This window comes from Netta rufina (genome assembly GCF_964035555.1).
Source record: "Netta rufina genome assembly, chromosome: 1".
Taxonomy (NCBI): Eukaryota; Metazoa; Chordata; class Aves; order Anseriformes; family Anatidae; genus Netta; species Netta rufina.
Genome location: NC_140123.1, coordinates 174,415,592 through 174,434,266, shown reverse-complemented (window position 1 = coordinate 174,434,266; position 18,675 = coordinate 174,415,592). Strand labels below are relative to the sequence as shown.

The 18,675-nt window shown below is 39.1% G+C and overlaps 1 protein-coding gene across 1 annotated transcript in view; it reads left to right on the top strand.

The window, feature by feature from the left end:
* Positions 1-18,675, top strand: part of ARID2 (AT-rich interaction domain 2) — a 103,078-nt gene that overhangs the window by 80,795 nt on the left and 3,608 nt on the right. The window contains exons 16-20 of the mRNA XM_084294825.1: positions 9,502-9,650; positions 14,993-15,131; positions 15,224-15,309; positions 18,100-18,223; positions 18,308-18,399. Of these exons, the coding sequence (XP_084150951.1) occupies positions 9,502-9,650; positions 14,993-15,131; positions 15,224-15,309; positions 18,100-18,223; positions 18,308-18,399 (590 nt within the window). The remainder of the gene's footprint in view (positions 1-9,501; positions 9,651-14,992; positions 15,132-15,223; positions 15,310-18,099; positions 18,224-18,307; positions 18,400-18,675) is intronic.

The window sequence follows — 18,675 nt, the reverse complement described above, 5'->3', positions numbered from 1 at the left end:
AAAAAAACAAAAAACACATTTTAAAGTAGTTTCTTCCTAAGACTGTACTAGAAATGTGCTATGTCCATCATTTTCATGAGTATTACTGCAAATAATCAAGTTTCAGATTATTCCAGCCTCAGGATTTTATTTTGGCTTTGTACATGGACATAAAGTCCCTATCCAAAAAACCCTTCCTAACCCGAATAAGAGCAAAAAGAATGGAATATGAGGTGTGACAGTCACCGGATTCTGCCAGACTGCAGAGAGAGGAAATTCTGAGTGTATGTTCGTGCTTTTTGACCTTGAGGCACAACCCTTCTTTCATTTATTTTCCTTTTCTGTTCAGTTGGTTTGGGTTTGTTTTTGAAGGCATAGGGAGTATAGGCCTTCTAGATGGAAACAGAGCTGGAGCTTAAACTCAACAAGTTGATGGCTGGTGCTACTTCTTTTCTGTGTCAAGCTAGGTTTCTATGGAAAGAAAACTCTTTTAAGGTTCTGTCACCTAATTGTCAGAAATCAGGACTAACAGTTAACAGGTTTTTGTCCCTTTTTTCTTTTAAACATATTACGCAGAGCCCTGTTTTTAAAACATCTTTAAAACCTGAATGTTTACATGTGCATTTATCAGAGAGAGATCTGTATTTTTATGATGCATTACTTAGCTTTGTTCTTGCTAGAAAAGATTAGACCAAAAGGAAAGTGTCTGTTGGTAGCACTGGGAGAAAACACCAGATAAATGGCAGATTTTCTGCAGCGTGGACGTATTAGCTATGCCTTGTTTTTTTACAGTGAATGTCTTTAGCTATTACACAGTTTGAATTTCTGTAATAGCTTCGCTAAGGGTTTATCTGGAATAGCAAATGGTACGGCTCTGTCTCTGGAATGGAATAGCTGTTACCTGTGGTTATGCATTCCCTGGACATGCGGCTGGCAAGAATTTGCAGCTGGGTCTCAAATGGCTACTGAGATATTCGACTTCCCAGTTTTTTCCCAAAGGAGAGGAGGGGGGTAGTACAGCTCATGATTTCCTTTGTACGAGATTACCTGTTCCATTATGAAAATGGAGCAAAAAAATGAAATGAGTATTTTCCGTGCTGAAAGTTTCTTAAAGGATAGGGAAGATACCCTGTACTTTTTTTCCGTACACTGTCATTAATACTTTCTCCATGTTTACATCTTTTCCATTACCCATACAAATAGACATGCTGCCAGCTTAGTCTGCAATTCAGTGCAAATCTGCAGATCCAAGTCTTAGCTTAATGTCTGTTTCCATGGAATTTAGCCTATTCTGTCTGGAGGATGCTCTGTCTTGCTTTCTGTCCTGCTTCAAAATGATGAAAAAATGCTTTCTTTAAAATGTGTGTTGGCCTAGAAGTGCTACCTGGCTAGCTCTTTTTTTTCCAAAGGTGTCTGGCTGCTGCAAACAGCCATTGTTATGCTGGAAAAGCAGATGCTAAAGTATTTCCAATATTGAGTCTGCTTTTAGGAGTAGGTTCGAGACACCCAGAAATAGTACGTAGCCTAATTCTCGCTAACTCAGTGTGGGTTTTAGTAGTGACTGTTGGGTTTAGGTACTGTAAATTCATACCAAATTATTTTTTCCCTCCCATTTTGAGAGCCTTCCTCGTATGATAAGCAGCTTGCTTGTCTCTGACTTGTTGAAAGGCAGCAGCTAAGGGACACTTGTTTCACTCGAACATCTGCATTGTTTTATCCTCTCTAGAGCACCTAGCCTGTACTTTGTCTCTTGCAGAAGAAATAGGGGAAGATGCTTCTCTCTGCAAACAGCGTGAAGTTTAGTATAAATGCAACCCATGGAAGAAAAATGGTGAGGGACAGGAAATAAAGGGATATTAGCTACAGCAAAATTACATAGTTGCTGAGGCTGTTATTATGTGATTTCCTGCTTGTCTGTCATCTTGAAATTTTATTTTAAACTAGAGTATGTATTTCAGAGAAGTGAGAAAGGAATAGAGGAAGAAAATCTGTAATAAAATTTGACCACAGCAGGAAGGCTGGAAAAGGAGATGCAGAGGACAGAAGAGGGAGGAGGAGAGCGTTGCTTATGCAGCTGTAGCAGGATAAGTTGTCATGAACAGCAGAGGAGAGAAAGGGAAGATGCTTGAACCAAAGATAAGGAAAGATAAATAAAGCAGAGGAGGGGGAGCAGCAAAGAGAAGGCAAGAAAAAAAGTGAAATAATTCTTCAGGGAACGTAAAAGTTCAGGTTGGTTTCATGATGTGAAGGGTACTATGAAATGGGCTGCTACTGTATGCCTGAGGGGGGAAAATGGCCTGCAACAATTACAAACTTCATGTTTGTGAGACAGCCCGTGTGGTGCTCTCTGCATGCAGCTAGACAAATACAGGTGTGTTTCGGGTACAGTCTGTGATGGTTCAGTGTTAATTGCATGTCAGCAGGACTGGCTGAAAAATAACTACATATATACTGACTTCTGTATATTCCTACAAAAATTGAGCTATGGGTATATGAGTTATGTCATGAAAGGAATGTATGATGCACAGTGTTGGATTTTTTTTCTCTTATATCTCCATCTGTATTTGGTAAGCCCTTGAAATGTGGCCTTGTGAGGAGACAGAGTTGGCACTTTACTTTCTTAGCTTTCTTTTCTTTTATTTCTCTGCTTTTGGTTCCTGGATTATGGCTTTCCTGAGGCATTGTGCTGGTGTGGTGGATGAAAAGGAAAAAGAAATGAGTAATTACCTACCTGTGTACTTTTTCTTTTCCATTTTTTCCTTACTCCTCTTCAAACTCCTCCGAAGCATCTGTTGAACATAACCACGTTGGTTTACCCCAATGGGTTTGTGTTTTGAAGAAGCGCTCTGATATTATGCCAGGTTTCTACGAGTGAGCGAATCAGATGTGAATTGCCTGATCTGGCTTTTTAAGTAATCACTTCCCTGCTCATCACTGTCATCCCCTCATAAACAAAGCATCCCTGTTTCTCTTCTGGCCGCCCACTTGAAACGTGCTTGTGTGGAAATTTAGGTGGCAAAAACCGCGTAAGCGTTGCCTGAACTATTTGCTCCTGCTCTCCGTTGATTGGGAAGCTGAGAATTACCATGCAGCAGAAAGCAGGTGTGTAGCCCCAGGAGGTGTAATTCATTCCTAGTCACAGAGCAAATGAGTTTCTCAGCTGGAAGTACCCAAATACAGAATCTCTGCGCTGTTACTGCTCTTTGCTTGTGAGGCACACTGTTGCAAGCAGACTTAAACCTTAGCAGTTGAGCAACAAGAAAAGAACATTTGCTTTAGTGCCTTGCCAGCCACCTGACCCCTACCTTGTGCTCAAGTCCTGCTATGTTCGTCTTCAGCCTGTGTTGCCTTTTAATACATTCCATTGGCCTGAGGAAGCTAAACATGAACATTTCAGTAATATTTATCTGTAAATTCCACGATATGTAATAATTAACCATTTAATGTTAATGTAAACTTATTTACATAAGGGTTTGCACATCCAGGTGATGGGTGAAGAAAAGCCGAGTGCTTTGAAGCTGCACAGAGCTCTGCATGTCAGCAGGGCCCCGTGACACTGGCACCTAGTGTGTGCTCCTGCTGGAGGCGCAGTAGGGCTTTGAATAGGGCAGACATCATGCTAAAATAGTTATCTGTGAATCCATAAAGAGAATGGCAGTGTTGGCTCTGTGAAATGGAGGTGCAGGCTGTTTCTGGCCCCAGACCATGGGGTTTTGTTGCTCCTCGCAGACAGGGAGCTCTTGTGCCCAAATGGAGGAGCTCTTGTTCGTGAAATGCCTTAGGGTGTTTTGTAAACAATCCGTTCTGGTTAGTAGAAACCTCTGAGCTTTCAGTTTTCACAGATATACAGGACTTCCTTTTTTTGGCCAATATCTCAATCTAAAGCCACTCAGTCTAGAGATAAAATCTCCTTCTCCTTTGAATAGGCTCAAGTGCCTGATCTGCAAGTGGGCTGTGCAGGTGTTAAGAGCTTGCATTTGTGTAGTAGAGTTCAGTGCGACCCATGCTGTAGCAGCAACATCGTAGCCTCACAGAATGGTTTGGGCTGGAAGGGACCTCAAAGCCCACCCAGTCCCAATCCCCCCCGCCATGGCAGGGACACCTCCCACCAGCCCAGGTTGCCCAAAGCCCCATCCAGCCTGGCCTTGAGCACCTCCAGGGATGGGGCACCCACAGCTGCTCTGGGCAGCCTGTGCCAGGGCCTCACCACCCTCACAGTAAAGGATTTATTCTGAATGTCTAATAGAAACCTACCCTTGTTCAGCTTAAATCCGTTACTCTTTGTCCTATCCCTACACTCCCTGACAAGAGCCCCAGCTTTCCTGTAGTCCCCCTTTAGGTACTGGAAGGCTACAATGAGGTCTCCCCAGAACCTTCTCTTCTCCAGGCTGAACAACCCCAGACTCCCTCAGCCTGTCTTAATAGGAGAGGTGCTCCAGCCCTCTGGTCATCCTTGTGGCCCTCCTCTGGACTCAGTCTAACAGCTCCATGTCCTTCTTGTGTTGGGAGCCCCACAGCTGAACACAGCACCCCAGGTGGGGTCTCACGAGAGCAGAAGAGAGGGGAGAATCACCTCCCTCGCCCTGCTGGCCACACTGCTGGTGATGCAGCCCAGGTACTGTTCAGCCATTTCAATGCAGAAAGATATCTGAGAGAGCAGAATTTTAAGAGGATCTTCTGTATCATTTTAAAGTTTATCTATAATAGCAATGTGTAGGGTAGGTAGTAAAATATATACTAAAAAAAAAACGTAGTTTGAAGTGTTGCAATACAATACAGTACTCAGCTGTAAGCAAAATTTTAACAGCCAGTCTTAAGTGTAGACTCTAAAAATAATGTGTTTTTATTATTATTATTATTATTATTATTATTATTATTATTATTATTACTTTGCGTAAATTGTAATTCTTTAAAGACTGCTGTCAAAAGATTTTCTTCGAACTGAACTGGGGGAGTGACCAAACAGCTGTCTCTCAAGTCAGCATCAGTGACATAATTCAAGGAATGTGCTTGGAGAATAATGTAGCCAGCATTGTTAATCTTGGCTACCCATCATGTTTATCTCCCCTGCAGTATATTCTTGTTTCCATTGGCCCAGGGAGCAAGATGGGAAACCATTCTTTAAAGCATCCTCCTCTGTGTTTAATCACCTGTGCCAGGTTCTTGATGAGGCCAGTACCTCCTTCCTGGCCTTTGTGTGGTCAATTCAGAAGTGACATTGTTATCCTGAAGAAATGACTGTAGTAAAAGGCAGCTGGCAAAGTAAAGGTAAAATTAAGATTAATTAAAGTTAAGGTAACTGGGAAAAAAAAAAAGATCTCGATATTTTTTCTGCACTTTTTAATTTCTACTTCAAAGAATTCTTCGTGTCTGTAGTCCCAGCTCTCTATCGTACAGGGATCGCAGTAGCTGGACAAAGAAATCTGCTTTCTGGGCAGGACCTGTGCCTGACCCAGAACCTGCCGTGCTGGGAGGTGCACTGCAGGGACCCTGATGGTTCTCGCAAGGGCAGCTCCAGTTCAGCTAGGCTTGCTAGCTGTGCTTCAACGTTTGCCACATTTCCATATAGGACCTTGCCTTCTGCTCTGAATCAAAGCACACTTCTGGTAACAGGGACATGGTGCTAGGAGGGCCTGACTGGCTCCAGCCACATCAAGTCAAGCTGAGTGTGGGGCAGCGTCTGCTCGTGAGAGCAGAGAGCTGCCTTTACCCAGCACTGAACCTGGGCTAAGGCAGGTCACGGCTGGTGCTGTGTTTGAGATGTCCTTCATCAGCAGTGCAGGTGAAGAGCCCACGGGTGATGAAGCAGTGACAGCAGTTGTTTTTTTCTGCTATCTTTAGTATATGGTCAGTATATTCTTCTGAGAAAAACCATTGAAGGCCAGCAGTCTGCATCGCTCAGTTTTACTCCGTGGACCGTGAAGTTACAAAACCCCTAACTTTCAGCATTCAAACTTGGGCTTTTGCATCTGTACACCTCTTCTGCAAGCTGAGAGATGTGCCTTGAGTTGAGATCTTGCTGCAGAGACCCAGGTAATCGACAACAGGGAATGCAGCAACGCTCCCATGAAGTGTATGAAGGAGTTCAGAGCATGCTGTCTTAGGGGTTGCTCTCAAAGGGCAATAAAAGAAGGAATCAGTTTGTCAGAGAATGGTATTTCTGTGCCTCTCTCAAAAGCTGCTTCAGGTTCTTTGTGCGATGTCTTAGCTGCTTTAACACAATGTGTGGTGTTGTAGGGCTCCCAGATCATGGCAAACACGGTTACCAGGTCAGTTTGTGTGGAAGTAATGGTAATTTGGGGCAAACTTCGTGGAGTGGCTTAGATTGTTTGAGTTGGGAACTCCCTAAACATAGATTTGTTCCTTATATATGTGTGTATGTAATACAAATACTGTGTATTTAACTGCTCTGCTTTAGTTAGGATTTAGTTTCTCAAAAAGTTGTGGACTTATATCTTGTATAAGGACCCACAAGTCCTTAAAACGGCATTCAGTGATCTGTGAAGGTGGTTTCATGACCTGGCTATGCGTTTCAAACGAGAGCTAGGATGCTGATGCTAGAGGTACTGTGCAGTCCTGGGGTCCAGTGAGGTTTGATTTGTAGAAGTGCTAAGTGGTGTCAGCTGCTAATTGTGATCGTGGAGGGAGTTAGCCAGAGTATAGAAAGAGGCTGTAAAACTGTCAGGTGTGCTGGAATACTGGGCAGTGGGTTTCGTGAGGAACCTGAGATTATTTCATGTTGTTGCTAGTGGAGGGAATCTTGTGAAATACCTGATGACACGAGGAAACTTCTTTCTATGGTACTTCCCTGAGAAATAATTTATTAGAGGGGGTGAAACGCTATACTTAGTTCATTAACGCAGAGAACTAAGTTTGCATAGTCATTATGTATCAGTACTGTAAAGAAAGTATCACATAGCAAGCATTTCTAGGTGCGTGCTGGAATAAAGGAGTTTCACACCTGAGGTCAGTGATTTCCAGCATATCGTGCATTATTTAAATCAACACATGAAAATAAAGCAGGGGAAAAAAATAAAAATATGAGTATTTCAGGTCTCTGGTATGAAGAAAGGAAAGCTTTACGATGTTCAAACACAGAATTTTTGTTTCTAAAATAAGACCTAGGAAAACAAATGCGACTTCCCTTCCTCTGTTGATGTATAGAATATAATCAGCCCAAATGATGGATGCGCAACACATTGGACTTAGAAGCTTATGGGTGTTGTAACCAGCTAATGCTACAAGTTGGAACAAAGTTACCCTACTCCACAGTGCAACAGTAATAAGAGAACACTAAACAACAATTATCTTATATGTTTCTTTTCAGTCTACCAGCTTTGTATTTTTTTTCCTCATAGAAGAATAGGGTAGGAAGGAGTTGGAGGGAGGGAATTGATTTTAACTTTTTGTCCTCAAAATTGTTTCCCTTTCCGAATTCTTTCATTTGCAGCGTTTAACATTTTGTATTTAATATCTCAGCTCTCATTATTTAAAATAATACCATCTCATTAAAAAATTGTTTAAGACCTTAGAATACCACTAGGAGAGCTTGCCAGGAAAACCCTTGAGAAAATTCATAATTCCGGATTAATTGCAGGGTTTGCGTAGAATGGAGTAAATAATACACGAACCATGCATTGAGTGATGTGAATTAAACGAAATCCTGAATTAATTCAGTAATCTCACTCTCTTCAGCACATTAAATGAGCCACAAGTTCTGTGGGGATAAAAAAGTTGCACAAAGACCATCGTTATGTACTGACAGGAGGATGCTAAGTGAAGACTGCAAAACAAGCCGTGCTGCTGACTCTCGAGGATTTTACTTTCAGCTTCGCTTTAAAAACACCTCGTTAAAGGGAGGTGGATCCTAAAAGGGGGTGTGCCCGTGTGTACCTGTGTTAAAAAAGACATTGTGAAAATCCCTTTCCTAATCTGTTAAAGGGCTTAGAGATCTTGGAGTGAAAATAATTGCAGAGTCCAAAACAATTTGTATTTATGACTAATGGGCTCAAGTCTCTTCTTGCAGCTTTTCTCATACACCAGCAACAGGCATCCTGTAATAGTCATGCTGTGCTCTGGAGTTTCGCTGAGTTTTTGCCTCTTTTTTGTCAAGATTTTTGCTTAGACGTGGGGGTATTTTGGTTTTGATAAGACTTTTTCTGCTGTCCTTTTGGCTATGTTATTGTAGCTAATAATGTGTTGTAAGGAGGGACTGTACCTTGGGAGAGTTTTGGAGAGTAGCAGCAAGAAAACTTAGGAGCAGTTTCCAAAGACATGTCAGAAGTTGCACTTAGCTGTTTCTTTGCAGTTAAAATCTGCAGCTGTTCAGTAACAGGGCTGTAATGATGTCAGCGCGGTGTTGGGTGCACCGCATGAAAGTGGATTTAAAAGTGGTTTTATTTGGGCTCTTGAACAGCAATGCATTCCTTTTCTGTCAGTAGGGAATAAAACAACTTTGCTAGACAGTATTCAAAAGCTTAATATTTTTACTGTCCTCCTTCTTATAAGTGCCTGGCCAGCCAGAGACTTCTAGGAAAAAAAAGGAAGAAGAGAATCAGTATTCTAAAGTAAACAGCGTTCCGAAGTGGGGCAATCAGCATTCGGTATTTTTATTACTCAGAGGGGAGGGGGAAGGGAAAAAAAAAACACACAAAAACACACATCGAGTTTGAACTTTGTAGTTGACTTAAGATATTTTTTATTTAATGTTAGAATAAGATCCTCATAAAGTTGTGAGAAAGCAAGGGGAACGTCTTTTTGAGCTGTTTGTATTTCACTGTACGCAAGTAGCACAGCATGCTTAGATGTTCTGGTGTGTTACATAAAGGGACGTGCAGATTTACAAGAGCTTAATTATATCATTTGCAAAGTTTTGAGGAGAAAAAAAAAGTCATGGTTTGAGCCAACTGGTCTTTGATGGTGTTTTTTTCAGCATTGTTGAGTTTACCTTTTGTTACGTACTGTGTAACACAGACTGGTGTGTACTAATGAGATGCTTCAAGAATTCCACAGCTGCAGCGTGTGAAACCATTTCATCAAAGAGCAGTTTTAGATTATCAGTGCTCATCTTACTTTTAAGCAACATTTTCTACTACATTAAATGGGAAAGCAAAGTAATCCCTGTGCTGATGATACTACAACCCCTTGTGTTTGCAGTTTTTCTTTAAGAACAAATAAAGCGTTTGCAAAATAAAGAGAACCTTTCTTCCACTGGTGCCCTTGAGAAATACCTTTGCATTCATAATTCTGTATTTGAATTTAGCATAAGATGTAGGAGTCTGAATGCTAGAAACTTCTGCATAAATAATAACAATAAAGTAAATGCTGTAAAAAGTGTAAAAGTTGTATCTATCCCTCTTTATTATGTCTGTTAATGCTTATTTGGAGATTAAACTGTTAAAATCTGGAAAATTGTTGGTTGATTGAAACATAGAACAAAAGATCTTTGAGCAAATAGCAAACTGTATGTGTCATGTCTTGTTATATGCCCTGTTTAAAACTGTGTTTTAACCCTTTCTGCAGAGCACACCTGCGACGTCAATACCTACTGTGCAAGTACAAGGCCAGCAGATCAATTTGCAGCCACCTTCATACACTGCAGCAAGTCAGCATGCAGAGCAAATGAAGAAACCTGGACAGAACTTCATGTGTCTGTGGCAATCTTGTAAAAAGTAAATGGCTCTTTTATTTAACTAAGTTCTACTAATAATTAGCCGATGCTTGTAAAGTTATATGACAAGTTCTATCCATTTCGTTTCCTTAAGGTACCTTATACGTGGTTAAGAGGGAAAAGAACAAGTGAAAAATGTTGAGGGGATGGAAGAGCGCAAGTCATTTAGCTGCTTTCAATTATACTTCAGAACGTAAAACGTATTTGGTGGCTTTCTTTTAATATATTGGTTCTTCAGTTATAAATAATATACTTCCATATAGTTGAGCAAGAAAAAATAATTCTAGCTCTGATGCTTGTTCTCTGCGTTGCAAATAGAAAAATAGTGACTGTACTCCAGTTACAAATAATATCTAGACGTTATTTTATGTATCCATCCTTTAATATAATTCCTGTGTTTCCAGTTCTGCAAGAGCAGGGTGTTGCAATTCTTTGTCCTGGTCAAAGTCTTGTTTAGGTTATGACTAATTTTAGTTATTATTGGTGCCATTTGTGCACCACAGGACGCCATGTCACACAAGGAAGTAAAAAGGCACTTAGCCATAAGATTGGACAGCAATGATTGGACTTGTTTGATTTGCTGTTTTTGTCCATAAAAAAGATATTTTTATTTAGGAAAAAAAGAAGAGGGGTGAGCTAACAGAGTTTTGGATACTGATTTTTAAAATAACGTTGGTTTGTGAGCGTGAGAAGTTCTCGGTGAAGGGTACAGACTTCTGAAACAAAGGTAGTTGTCAAATAGCCACTTTGAAAACAGTGACAGAAATTAGGTAAGTTTAGAATGGGCAAGAAAAAGGATGAGACACTTTGTAGTTGTAGGACAAGACGAAGGGAGCATAAAGATGAGCTGATTTGACAGAAAGCTGGTGTGTAGACATTCAGAAAGTAGGAATGGAACTATGGAAAAATTAGAACTATTGGAACTAATGGTGAAAATGAGGCATTTGAACAAAACTTAGAGGAGGAATACTGAAGGACAGTTAATTTGTAGACCCATTAAGTTGTAGGTTCTGTTTCTTTCATTCCTTACAAACAATTAAAAGACCATTAAGTCAATGCCAAGATATATGGATTTTATGTAAGATTCTGGCTGGTACTATAGATATCTACTGTGGCTTTTTAAATCCTTGCCTTAATTTCACCTTAAAAGTGATTTTTGTGTCTTTGGTAGGTGACACAATTTATTGCTATGTAATAAATGGATGTAAGGCTATAGAATAAGTACAGCTCTAGATCCATCCATACTCCACTAGCTTCACAATAAATACATATAAATACCTTTGTTGGTAGAAGAGTGGATATACTGGGATAGAAGTGAAAATTTGGGAGTAGTTCCTAACAGAAGCTTTGGCAATTTATACCATCTTGAAGAGTTTGATGAATTACAGTTTTGAAGCATAAGCTAGTCACCAACTTTTGTCTATGTCTTCAGTCGTGTAGGATGAGTTGTGTAGAATTGAAGTGGCATCTAGCCGTGGAACAAGCTGATGTCATGTGAACTAAGATGTACATACGTGCAGACAAATCTTGGGGCAGGAGGAGGAACAATACAGTTATCAGTCTTCTTCCAAGTCTGTTTTAAGGTATTATTCTGGTAATTTTTCCTGAAACTGGAGTCAAGAGCTACAGGGTCAATATTTTACAAGTTGATCTCTGCCTTGTATTTTAAAGATACTGTACTTTTGCTTTAGTTTCTCCTGTAGTTACTATACCGGTTTTTGTTCATAGTTGTCCCGTTACTTTTAAAGCCTTCAGAGATTTTGCATTGTTGAAATCTAGTCCTTGTAGTACACATCTCTTTTTCTTACACTGATTTTTAAATATTTATTTCAGCCCCAGCCTAAAAAGAGTTTTGACAAATCTTACACTCAGCATTCTTAGTGGTGAAGAAAGAATCAAAATGTTAAGTTAGCAACTTAATCATATGCATATAGCTTATGCATATTCTTTCAACAGCTTGATAAAAATCAGCAGCATCGAATCTCCTGTAGCTTCCTGTTTCTAATTGCCATAAAAATCTGGAACTGCCACCTATTATTGAGAGTTACACTGAAAACAGCTACAATCTTTGCTGCTCCTATTGTTGTTTAAGCAGGAAATCAGTTTCTTTTGAGTGAGTTATTAGCCTGCCTTGTTACTTTTGCATCCAATACTTGGATTCATGTTTGCCTAGCCCTTAGGTATTAAGCAGGCAGGTTTATCGTTGTGATACCACTGTGATTGAACAGTGCTTCTTTTGTGGTATTCATGGTTTACCAGGAAGATAGGACAGTGGATTAATTTGACGGTCATTTACCCTTGTGTTCTGTGAGCATGTCTGTTAGTTTTATTCTCACAATATAGTAGCATTAAGTGTTCCTTCCAGTCTGCATTGCAGGAGGCAGTGAAGGCCCTCAGAAACATTTTATTGACAGTCATAATAAATGTTGATAAGCAGGATTCCAAAGGTGTGGTTGTTTTTGCTGGCTTCTCTTGCTTTGTTTTTGAATTTAATTTGGAAGCGTTACACTAAGAGGTTGGTACCTCACCCTGCAGAGTTTGATGTATATAACCTGTACGTTACACAGTCCTCATTACTTGTAGTATCTGAAGACCACAACGAGATCAGGCCCAGCTATATGCAAATACTTGTAACGATCAGCCTCTCCCAGATGAGTTCTGGTTCAGTATCTGAAGTGGAGGTAAAGCTCTGAAAGCTGTCAGCATGCTGCTTTGCATTATGGTTGGTGCAGAAAGTAGGTGTTTTCCTTTGAAGTTCAGCTGTCTGCAAGTGCTGCTAATTGTAAGCAGGTTAATTTAAAAGCTGTTACTTTGTTTCACAAGTAGGCAGGAGATGTCTGCTCTTAAATTGCTTTATATTTAAAAAATAAATTGGAATTGCTATCGAATCTCCACTGCCTGTCAGATCAGCTATTAAGTCTGTGCAGCAGCTGAACAGAATGATGGAGAAATTAAGTGTGAAACGAAGAGTTTAGGTTCAACTGACCATATTCTCAGTACTTAAGGTTTTTTATTACTATAGCGAAATGTTGATTTAAGGCTCATGAATAAATAGATATTTCTTTTCTGAATAAATTTTAAATTTTGCAAACTAGTATTATAGAGTCTGACTATGCTGCCTAAGTTATTGAATAGAATTTTGTACTGCCAAAAGTAGTTTTTCCTCACAAAGTTGTAGTAAATCTGAGTCTTTTTAGATCACTGCTTGAAGTATAGCACTGAATGCATTATAGAGTGAACAAACAAACACTGTTGAAACGGTGAGGCTTTAAGAAAAATAAAGCTGTGTTGAATAAAGTGTTTCAAACTACATTTGGGGTTTCATGTATGCCAGGAAATTTGTTTCATCCATGCCAGGGATTATTCATAAACTGCTAGACTTAAGTTTACGTACTGACTTTCTCCTTTATTGTGGAAAGATGTCTCTTTTCTCTGAAAGATCAGCTTTTGCTGTTGAGCAAATGTAGATGTAAAACACTGTATATTCATTGTATTTTCTGTTTGGACCAACAGCACAAGGCAGGTGTTTCTTCCCAGCTTCCATTCAGTAACAGCTGGGATGGAAAAGATGGATATTCTTATTTTTATTTTTTAATAAAGCAATATGTATTGCTGTGTGGAAGGTAACTGCTGAATTACAGGCGGTTATTGCAGTAGGATTCAGTTCATAACGAAGGTTTGTCTTTGCATGAAATGAGCCCTTTGACACTGCCGTGAGGTTCAGGTAACAGCAGGTGATGCTTAGGCCTGTGTATCAATCCCAAGTGTTGCACGAAGGGCAGCACTGAGCTGAGCAGTGGGACATGGAAGGAGGTGACTCAAACTTGTCCATAAACCACTGCTGTAGGCTTAAGCTCACCCGTGGCTGCTTCCTGTAAGTCTCTGGCTGGGGTCATCTCCCTCTTGGCACTGTTCAGCCCGGTGAGTTCAGTCCCACATCTTACCGCAAATAAGTTTTGTGTTAATTGAAACTGAAATGCCAGCATGTGAACTGGAGTGGCTGAGGTGGGGGCGTTTCCTCTTCAGTAAGACTGCTGCGGTGGTGGCCTCCATCCAGCAAAGGTGTGAAGGCTGCGGGTGGTAACGACTCCCCAAAAGGCAGCAGCTGTGTTACCAGGCCTATTCTGTCAAGCCGTAAGCACGTGGTCATGAACTGGGTTACTTGAACTCAAACGAATTGTAAGTGGCTAAGTACTTCTTTTCTTTTGGCCATTTTTTTTGTTTGTTTCTTGAAGTAGGAGATGTAATTTGTGATGCTTGAGTTATATTTTAAAATATATCTAGGCTAAAAAGAAAAATCTTAGTCATCCCCAGTTTTCATTTTGTATGTTTTGAAATACACTGAGTCTACATTACCATCTAATAGACAACAAAAGATGTGTTATTTTAACACGTGTGACAATTTGAAAATGCAGATCTAGGAACTGTTGAGGTGGCATTCAAAATGAGCTGTAACTTTTCTATCATGCTGACATGGAAGAAAACCCTTATCAGGCCGAACAGGCTTTCACCAAATAGAACATCAAAAAAAAAAAAACATTATGTACACATTATATACACTCCTGAGTATTACAGGGCCAGGCTTCATACAACTTCATCTCTTATGTTGATGCAGAAGCACTTTGTTTGCTGAAGTATCTAATGCCGTATGCTTTGGGGCTGTGGGGATGCAAAGCACTTTGTTTGACATTTTGGGAAGTCACTTAAAAATAGAGGTTTAAGTGAGTATGTTGAAAGGGGTCATATAAGTGACATCTTCCAACTTCTGTGTGTATCAGGAAATGTCATCTATTCATTTCCTTGATATTTAAAATTCAGGTGCTAAAAAGCACTAATTTTACACTGATCCCTTATTTTCCACCAGTTTTGTCAAGCATGAAGTGTTGAGAGCAAATAGGATGAATTGTCTGTATCCCATTTCTCCAAATTAAAGTTCGTATAAGGTCCGAGTATGACTGCCAGTAAAGAAGGAAAACAGAAAAAAATAATACATGAAATCCAAATTTTTAGCACTTGTAGTTTTGTACCTTATTTTATTGTATTGCAAAGAAGTTACCTGTAGTAATTAAGATGCATTTTTTGAGTAAAATTTAAAAATAATAAAAAAAAAAAGATATTTCAATTAGATTCAGCAAAACCATATTGCCATTTATTGGTAGCTCACTGATTATATATATACATGCTTTTTTCATTTAGACGTTTAGATCTTCTCATTTATCATTTCATATTTTCTTTCAGAAAATAAAAATGTGTAGCCAGTATGGGTTATATTTGTGATAGTTGCCCTTTATCGTTAACTGAAAAAAAACTTTAAATTTTCCTTTCCCCCTTTTTTTTTTTTAGGTGGTTTCAAACACCATCACAGGTCTTCTATCATGCAGCAACTGAACATGGAGGAAAAGATGTCTACCCAGGGCAGTGCTTATGGGAGGGATGTGAACCTTTCCAGCGGCAGAGGTTTTCCTTCATTACCCATTTACAGGTGCAGATTTTCTTTCGCATACTACTTCAGAAAACAGTAAGGATTTCATGGGAAAATTTCACACACTCTGTCTTCCTTTTTTCCCCAAACAGGATAAGCATTGTTCCAGAGATGCTTTGCTTGCAGGACTAAAGCAAGATGAACTTGGGCAAGCAGGAAATCAGAAGCCTTCCAATAAGTAAGAGACCTGAGCCTCCTTAGCAATAGAGAAAATAAGAATATTAGAAATCATTGGAAGAATTTGTGTGTTTATAACTTGGTTTATCAGGTGAAACTCATAAAAGTCCATAACAGTAATCAAATTTGAAGTCCACTGCATTAAGAGAAAATAGGCAAAAGAGGGAAAAGATTCTGATGTGGGAGACATGGTCACAGTTACCATTAAAAGAGCAGGTAGTCCCTTAAGGTATGTTTGTCAGCACGCAGTAGTGAACATTGTTCATAATGTACTCTACTGATTTTTCACAACTGGGCAGCATTTTATTGTAACAGAAAGGTGGTTGTAATGCAAATGGAAAGTAATTTGCTGTGTACAGTTGTGTTCTTTCTTTCAGCTGAGTTGTCTTACAACTTGCTGTGTTCCTTCCAGTTTTATTGTCAAAATTTGGGCTAATTTGATTCAGGTACTCTTACAATAAACATCGTTTTAAACAAGTTAATGAAGATAAATACCATGACCTCTAGGTCTTCTTATTTTGTGCTGCTACCTGGATTCAGGTTTGGCTCTCCTTTTTCCCAGAGTTTTTGCAGCCATCTGGAATAAATACTATAGAGTGTGATACGTTTCTGTGGTGTTTTGGGGATGGTTGTGTTACTGTTGAGGTTATTCAGGGCTCAGTTACTTGTGTAAGTGTATTAAGACCAGGGCTTTGTGAGTAACTAACTGGACTTCCTTTGTTGCAAGCCAAAGTTGTGATTACTTGGTAATCACAGGCAGACTGTGATGTAGCTAGTTAAATTGCTACTGAGCTGCTGGAGGCAGCAGAGAGAAAACAGAGTATGAAAGCTGAGAAATTTAGTTTGTTTGTATATAAAAAAATAAAAATCCCCAAACTTCTCAGCACAGACTTATGGTTGCATTATAGTGCCTTGTTTCATTACACTAAGCAGCATTCAGACCTTTGAAAACCACAAAGTGAAGAATGATGGTAATATAGTCTTAAATACTTGGTAAGTGGGAAGCGTAGGGCTGATGATACAATCTACTAGTATGATGTGGTTTCAACTCTGCCATTTCAGAAAAGTTTCATCATATAACACATCCAATAGCTCTGTTCCTGCAGGGTTCTTTAGGATTGGCACAGATAGGTGTATTAGGGAAAAAAAAAAAAAGGCTTTCATACATGCCCTCTTGTAAGGCAGAATTCCCTAATTAGGTCAGCGTAGGTGGTTGTGTGAGCTATCAAAAATGTTCTTCATGTAGCATGGGAATGGGGAAACTTTAATCATAAAGTGAATGATATGATATTAATTTCTGATATTAAATTGATAACATAAGTAAGAAATTTTAGAACTCCAGACGTTCTTGAGATGCATATGTGCATGGAGACACAAGTCGGTCTACTTGAGATCTGAGTAACTCTTTTATAGACCCTTTTTTCCAAAATCAAAAAGAGAAGGCAATCTGTATTCATTACAATTGCCCCTTTTCAGTATTTCTAGAATCAAGGCAAAAGTACTTCAGCTTTCTAGATCCTATTATGATAGCTGTTGAAGAGAGACATTTGGAACAGCCTCGGTTGATAAATCCTTGTTCTTCACAATATAAGAAAAACAACAATGTTCCAGGAATTAAAAAGGAAGATCAATAATTACTGTGCTGCAATCTTCTATAAGCATATGTCATTTCCCAACAGTTCCTTAATTCAGCCCCTGCCCTTCTCTTTTTCCTTCGTAAAGACTTTCACTTCTCTTTGCTGGAAAGTGCCTCAATATTCTAATATTCTTACAGGCTGGCTTTAATTTAAAAAAAAAAAAAAAAAAAGACAAACACATTTACGTTTGATTTATACTACCTTTGCAAGCACTACTTTGTTTTTAGTATGTTGATATGTTCTACCCAGGGTACTACTTGGGGTTCTGGTACCCTAGTTCTGCTAGGGTACTAGGATATTACTAAATTTATGGAAGTGATATTTCACCACTGATGCTGCAATCATCGCTTGATGATATTATGACACTTAAAGACTTATTCATTAAGTTGCACACTTACGCATTCTAAACTCCAGTTGTATGGCTCATTTCAACGTTTCATGTGGAAGAATTTTGACTTCAGTGTTCATACTGAAAACTGAGGATTTGCTTTCACTGTCTTTATTTGTACCAGCTTTATAAAATACACTGAGTAAGTTCTTAATCTGTTTGAAAGCTGCAGTAACTGGTTTTACAGATGTTCGGTATGATTTAACAATTTAGTGTTTTATGTCTTAGATCATAACTTGGATCATGTTGCCTTACATTGCTTACTAAGCACAGCTAATACGTGTTTTATATTGTCTCAGTGTTTAATGGTCCTAGCCGTGTCAAGTTTTAAACAGCTATATTTTTAGGACAGTCCTGCCCCAATCTCAGATGATGTTTGTATAGCCATTATCACTGTTCCTGTTATATTCTATGTAATAAAACGTTCCTTTAAGTAGGTACGCTTCAGGAAAGTAGCTCTGTTATTAGTACAATATGTTGTTACTTTCCATCACAGATGTCATTGGTGATGAGCAGTACTTCTTCAAGAATGGTCAGGTTTTTATTCCCCACACAAAATAAAGCTTATGACTCTTCTGATGGCTTTGCAGTAAGGTTTCTTGCTGTGGAAAGAAAAGACAAATTGCATATCAGCACTAAAAATTAATGGATCTTTCTGTCTCTGTTCAAATAGATTAAAAAAAAAAAGTTGTCAAAATATGTTAATAAGTTGTTAGTTTATCAGAACGTGGTGTAAAGTTTATTAATTCTTTCTTTGCTAATGTAGGCCGCCAGCTGTAGGGGGTACTCCTGCTGCTCCCAGAGCACAGAAGGCCATTGTGAATCATCCAAGTGCTGCCCTAATGGCGTTAAGGAGGGGATCAAGAAACCTCGTCTTCAGAGATTTCACAGTAAGCGTTGGTTGACTCAAGTATTAGATATTAATTATTACCTACTACTATGGATCTTTAACATTTTTTTCTTTCCTTTTACAGGATGAAAAAGAGGGACCAATAACTAAACACATCCGATTAACAGCTGCCTTAATATTAAAAAATATTGGTAAATATTCAGAATGTGGTCGCAGGTAAGCATCATACAATTCTTCTAATACTAGTGGGCAGTGTTGCTTTTGTTCTGTTAGGAACCAAACAATAGGTAGTATTTACTTAGCCTTTAAAAAAAGAACACCACTATGTATATTGACAGTACAGTTTCTTTATCAGTTCCTCAGTGCTTAGTTCCCCACACAACTGCTCAGCATCATCTTATCTAAGATAGTATTTGTGATCCAGACTTTGGAAATTTGGTAAATTTGACAGGTTAAATTTTTGGAGATGAGAGAAGTCTTTGCAGTGCGTCT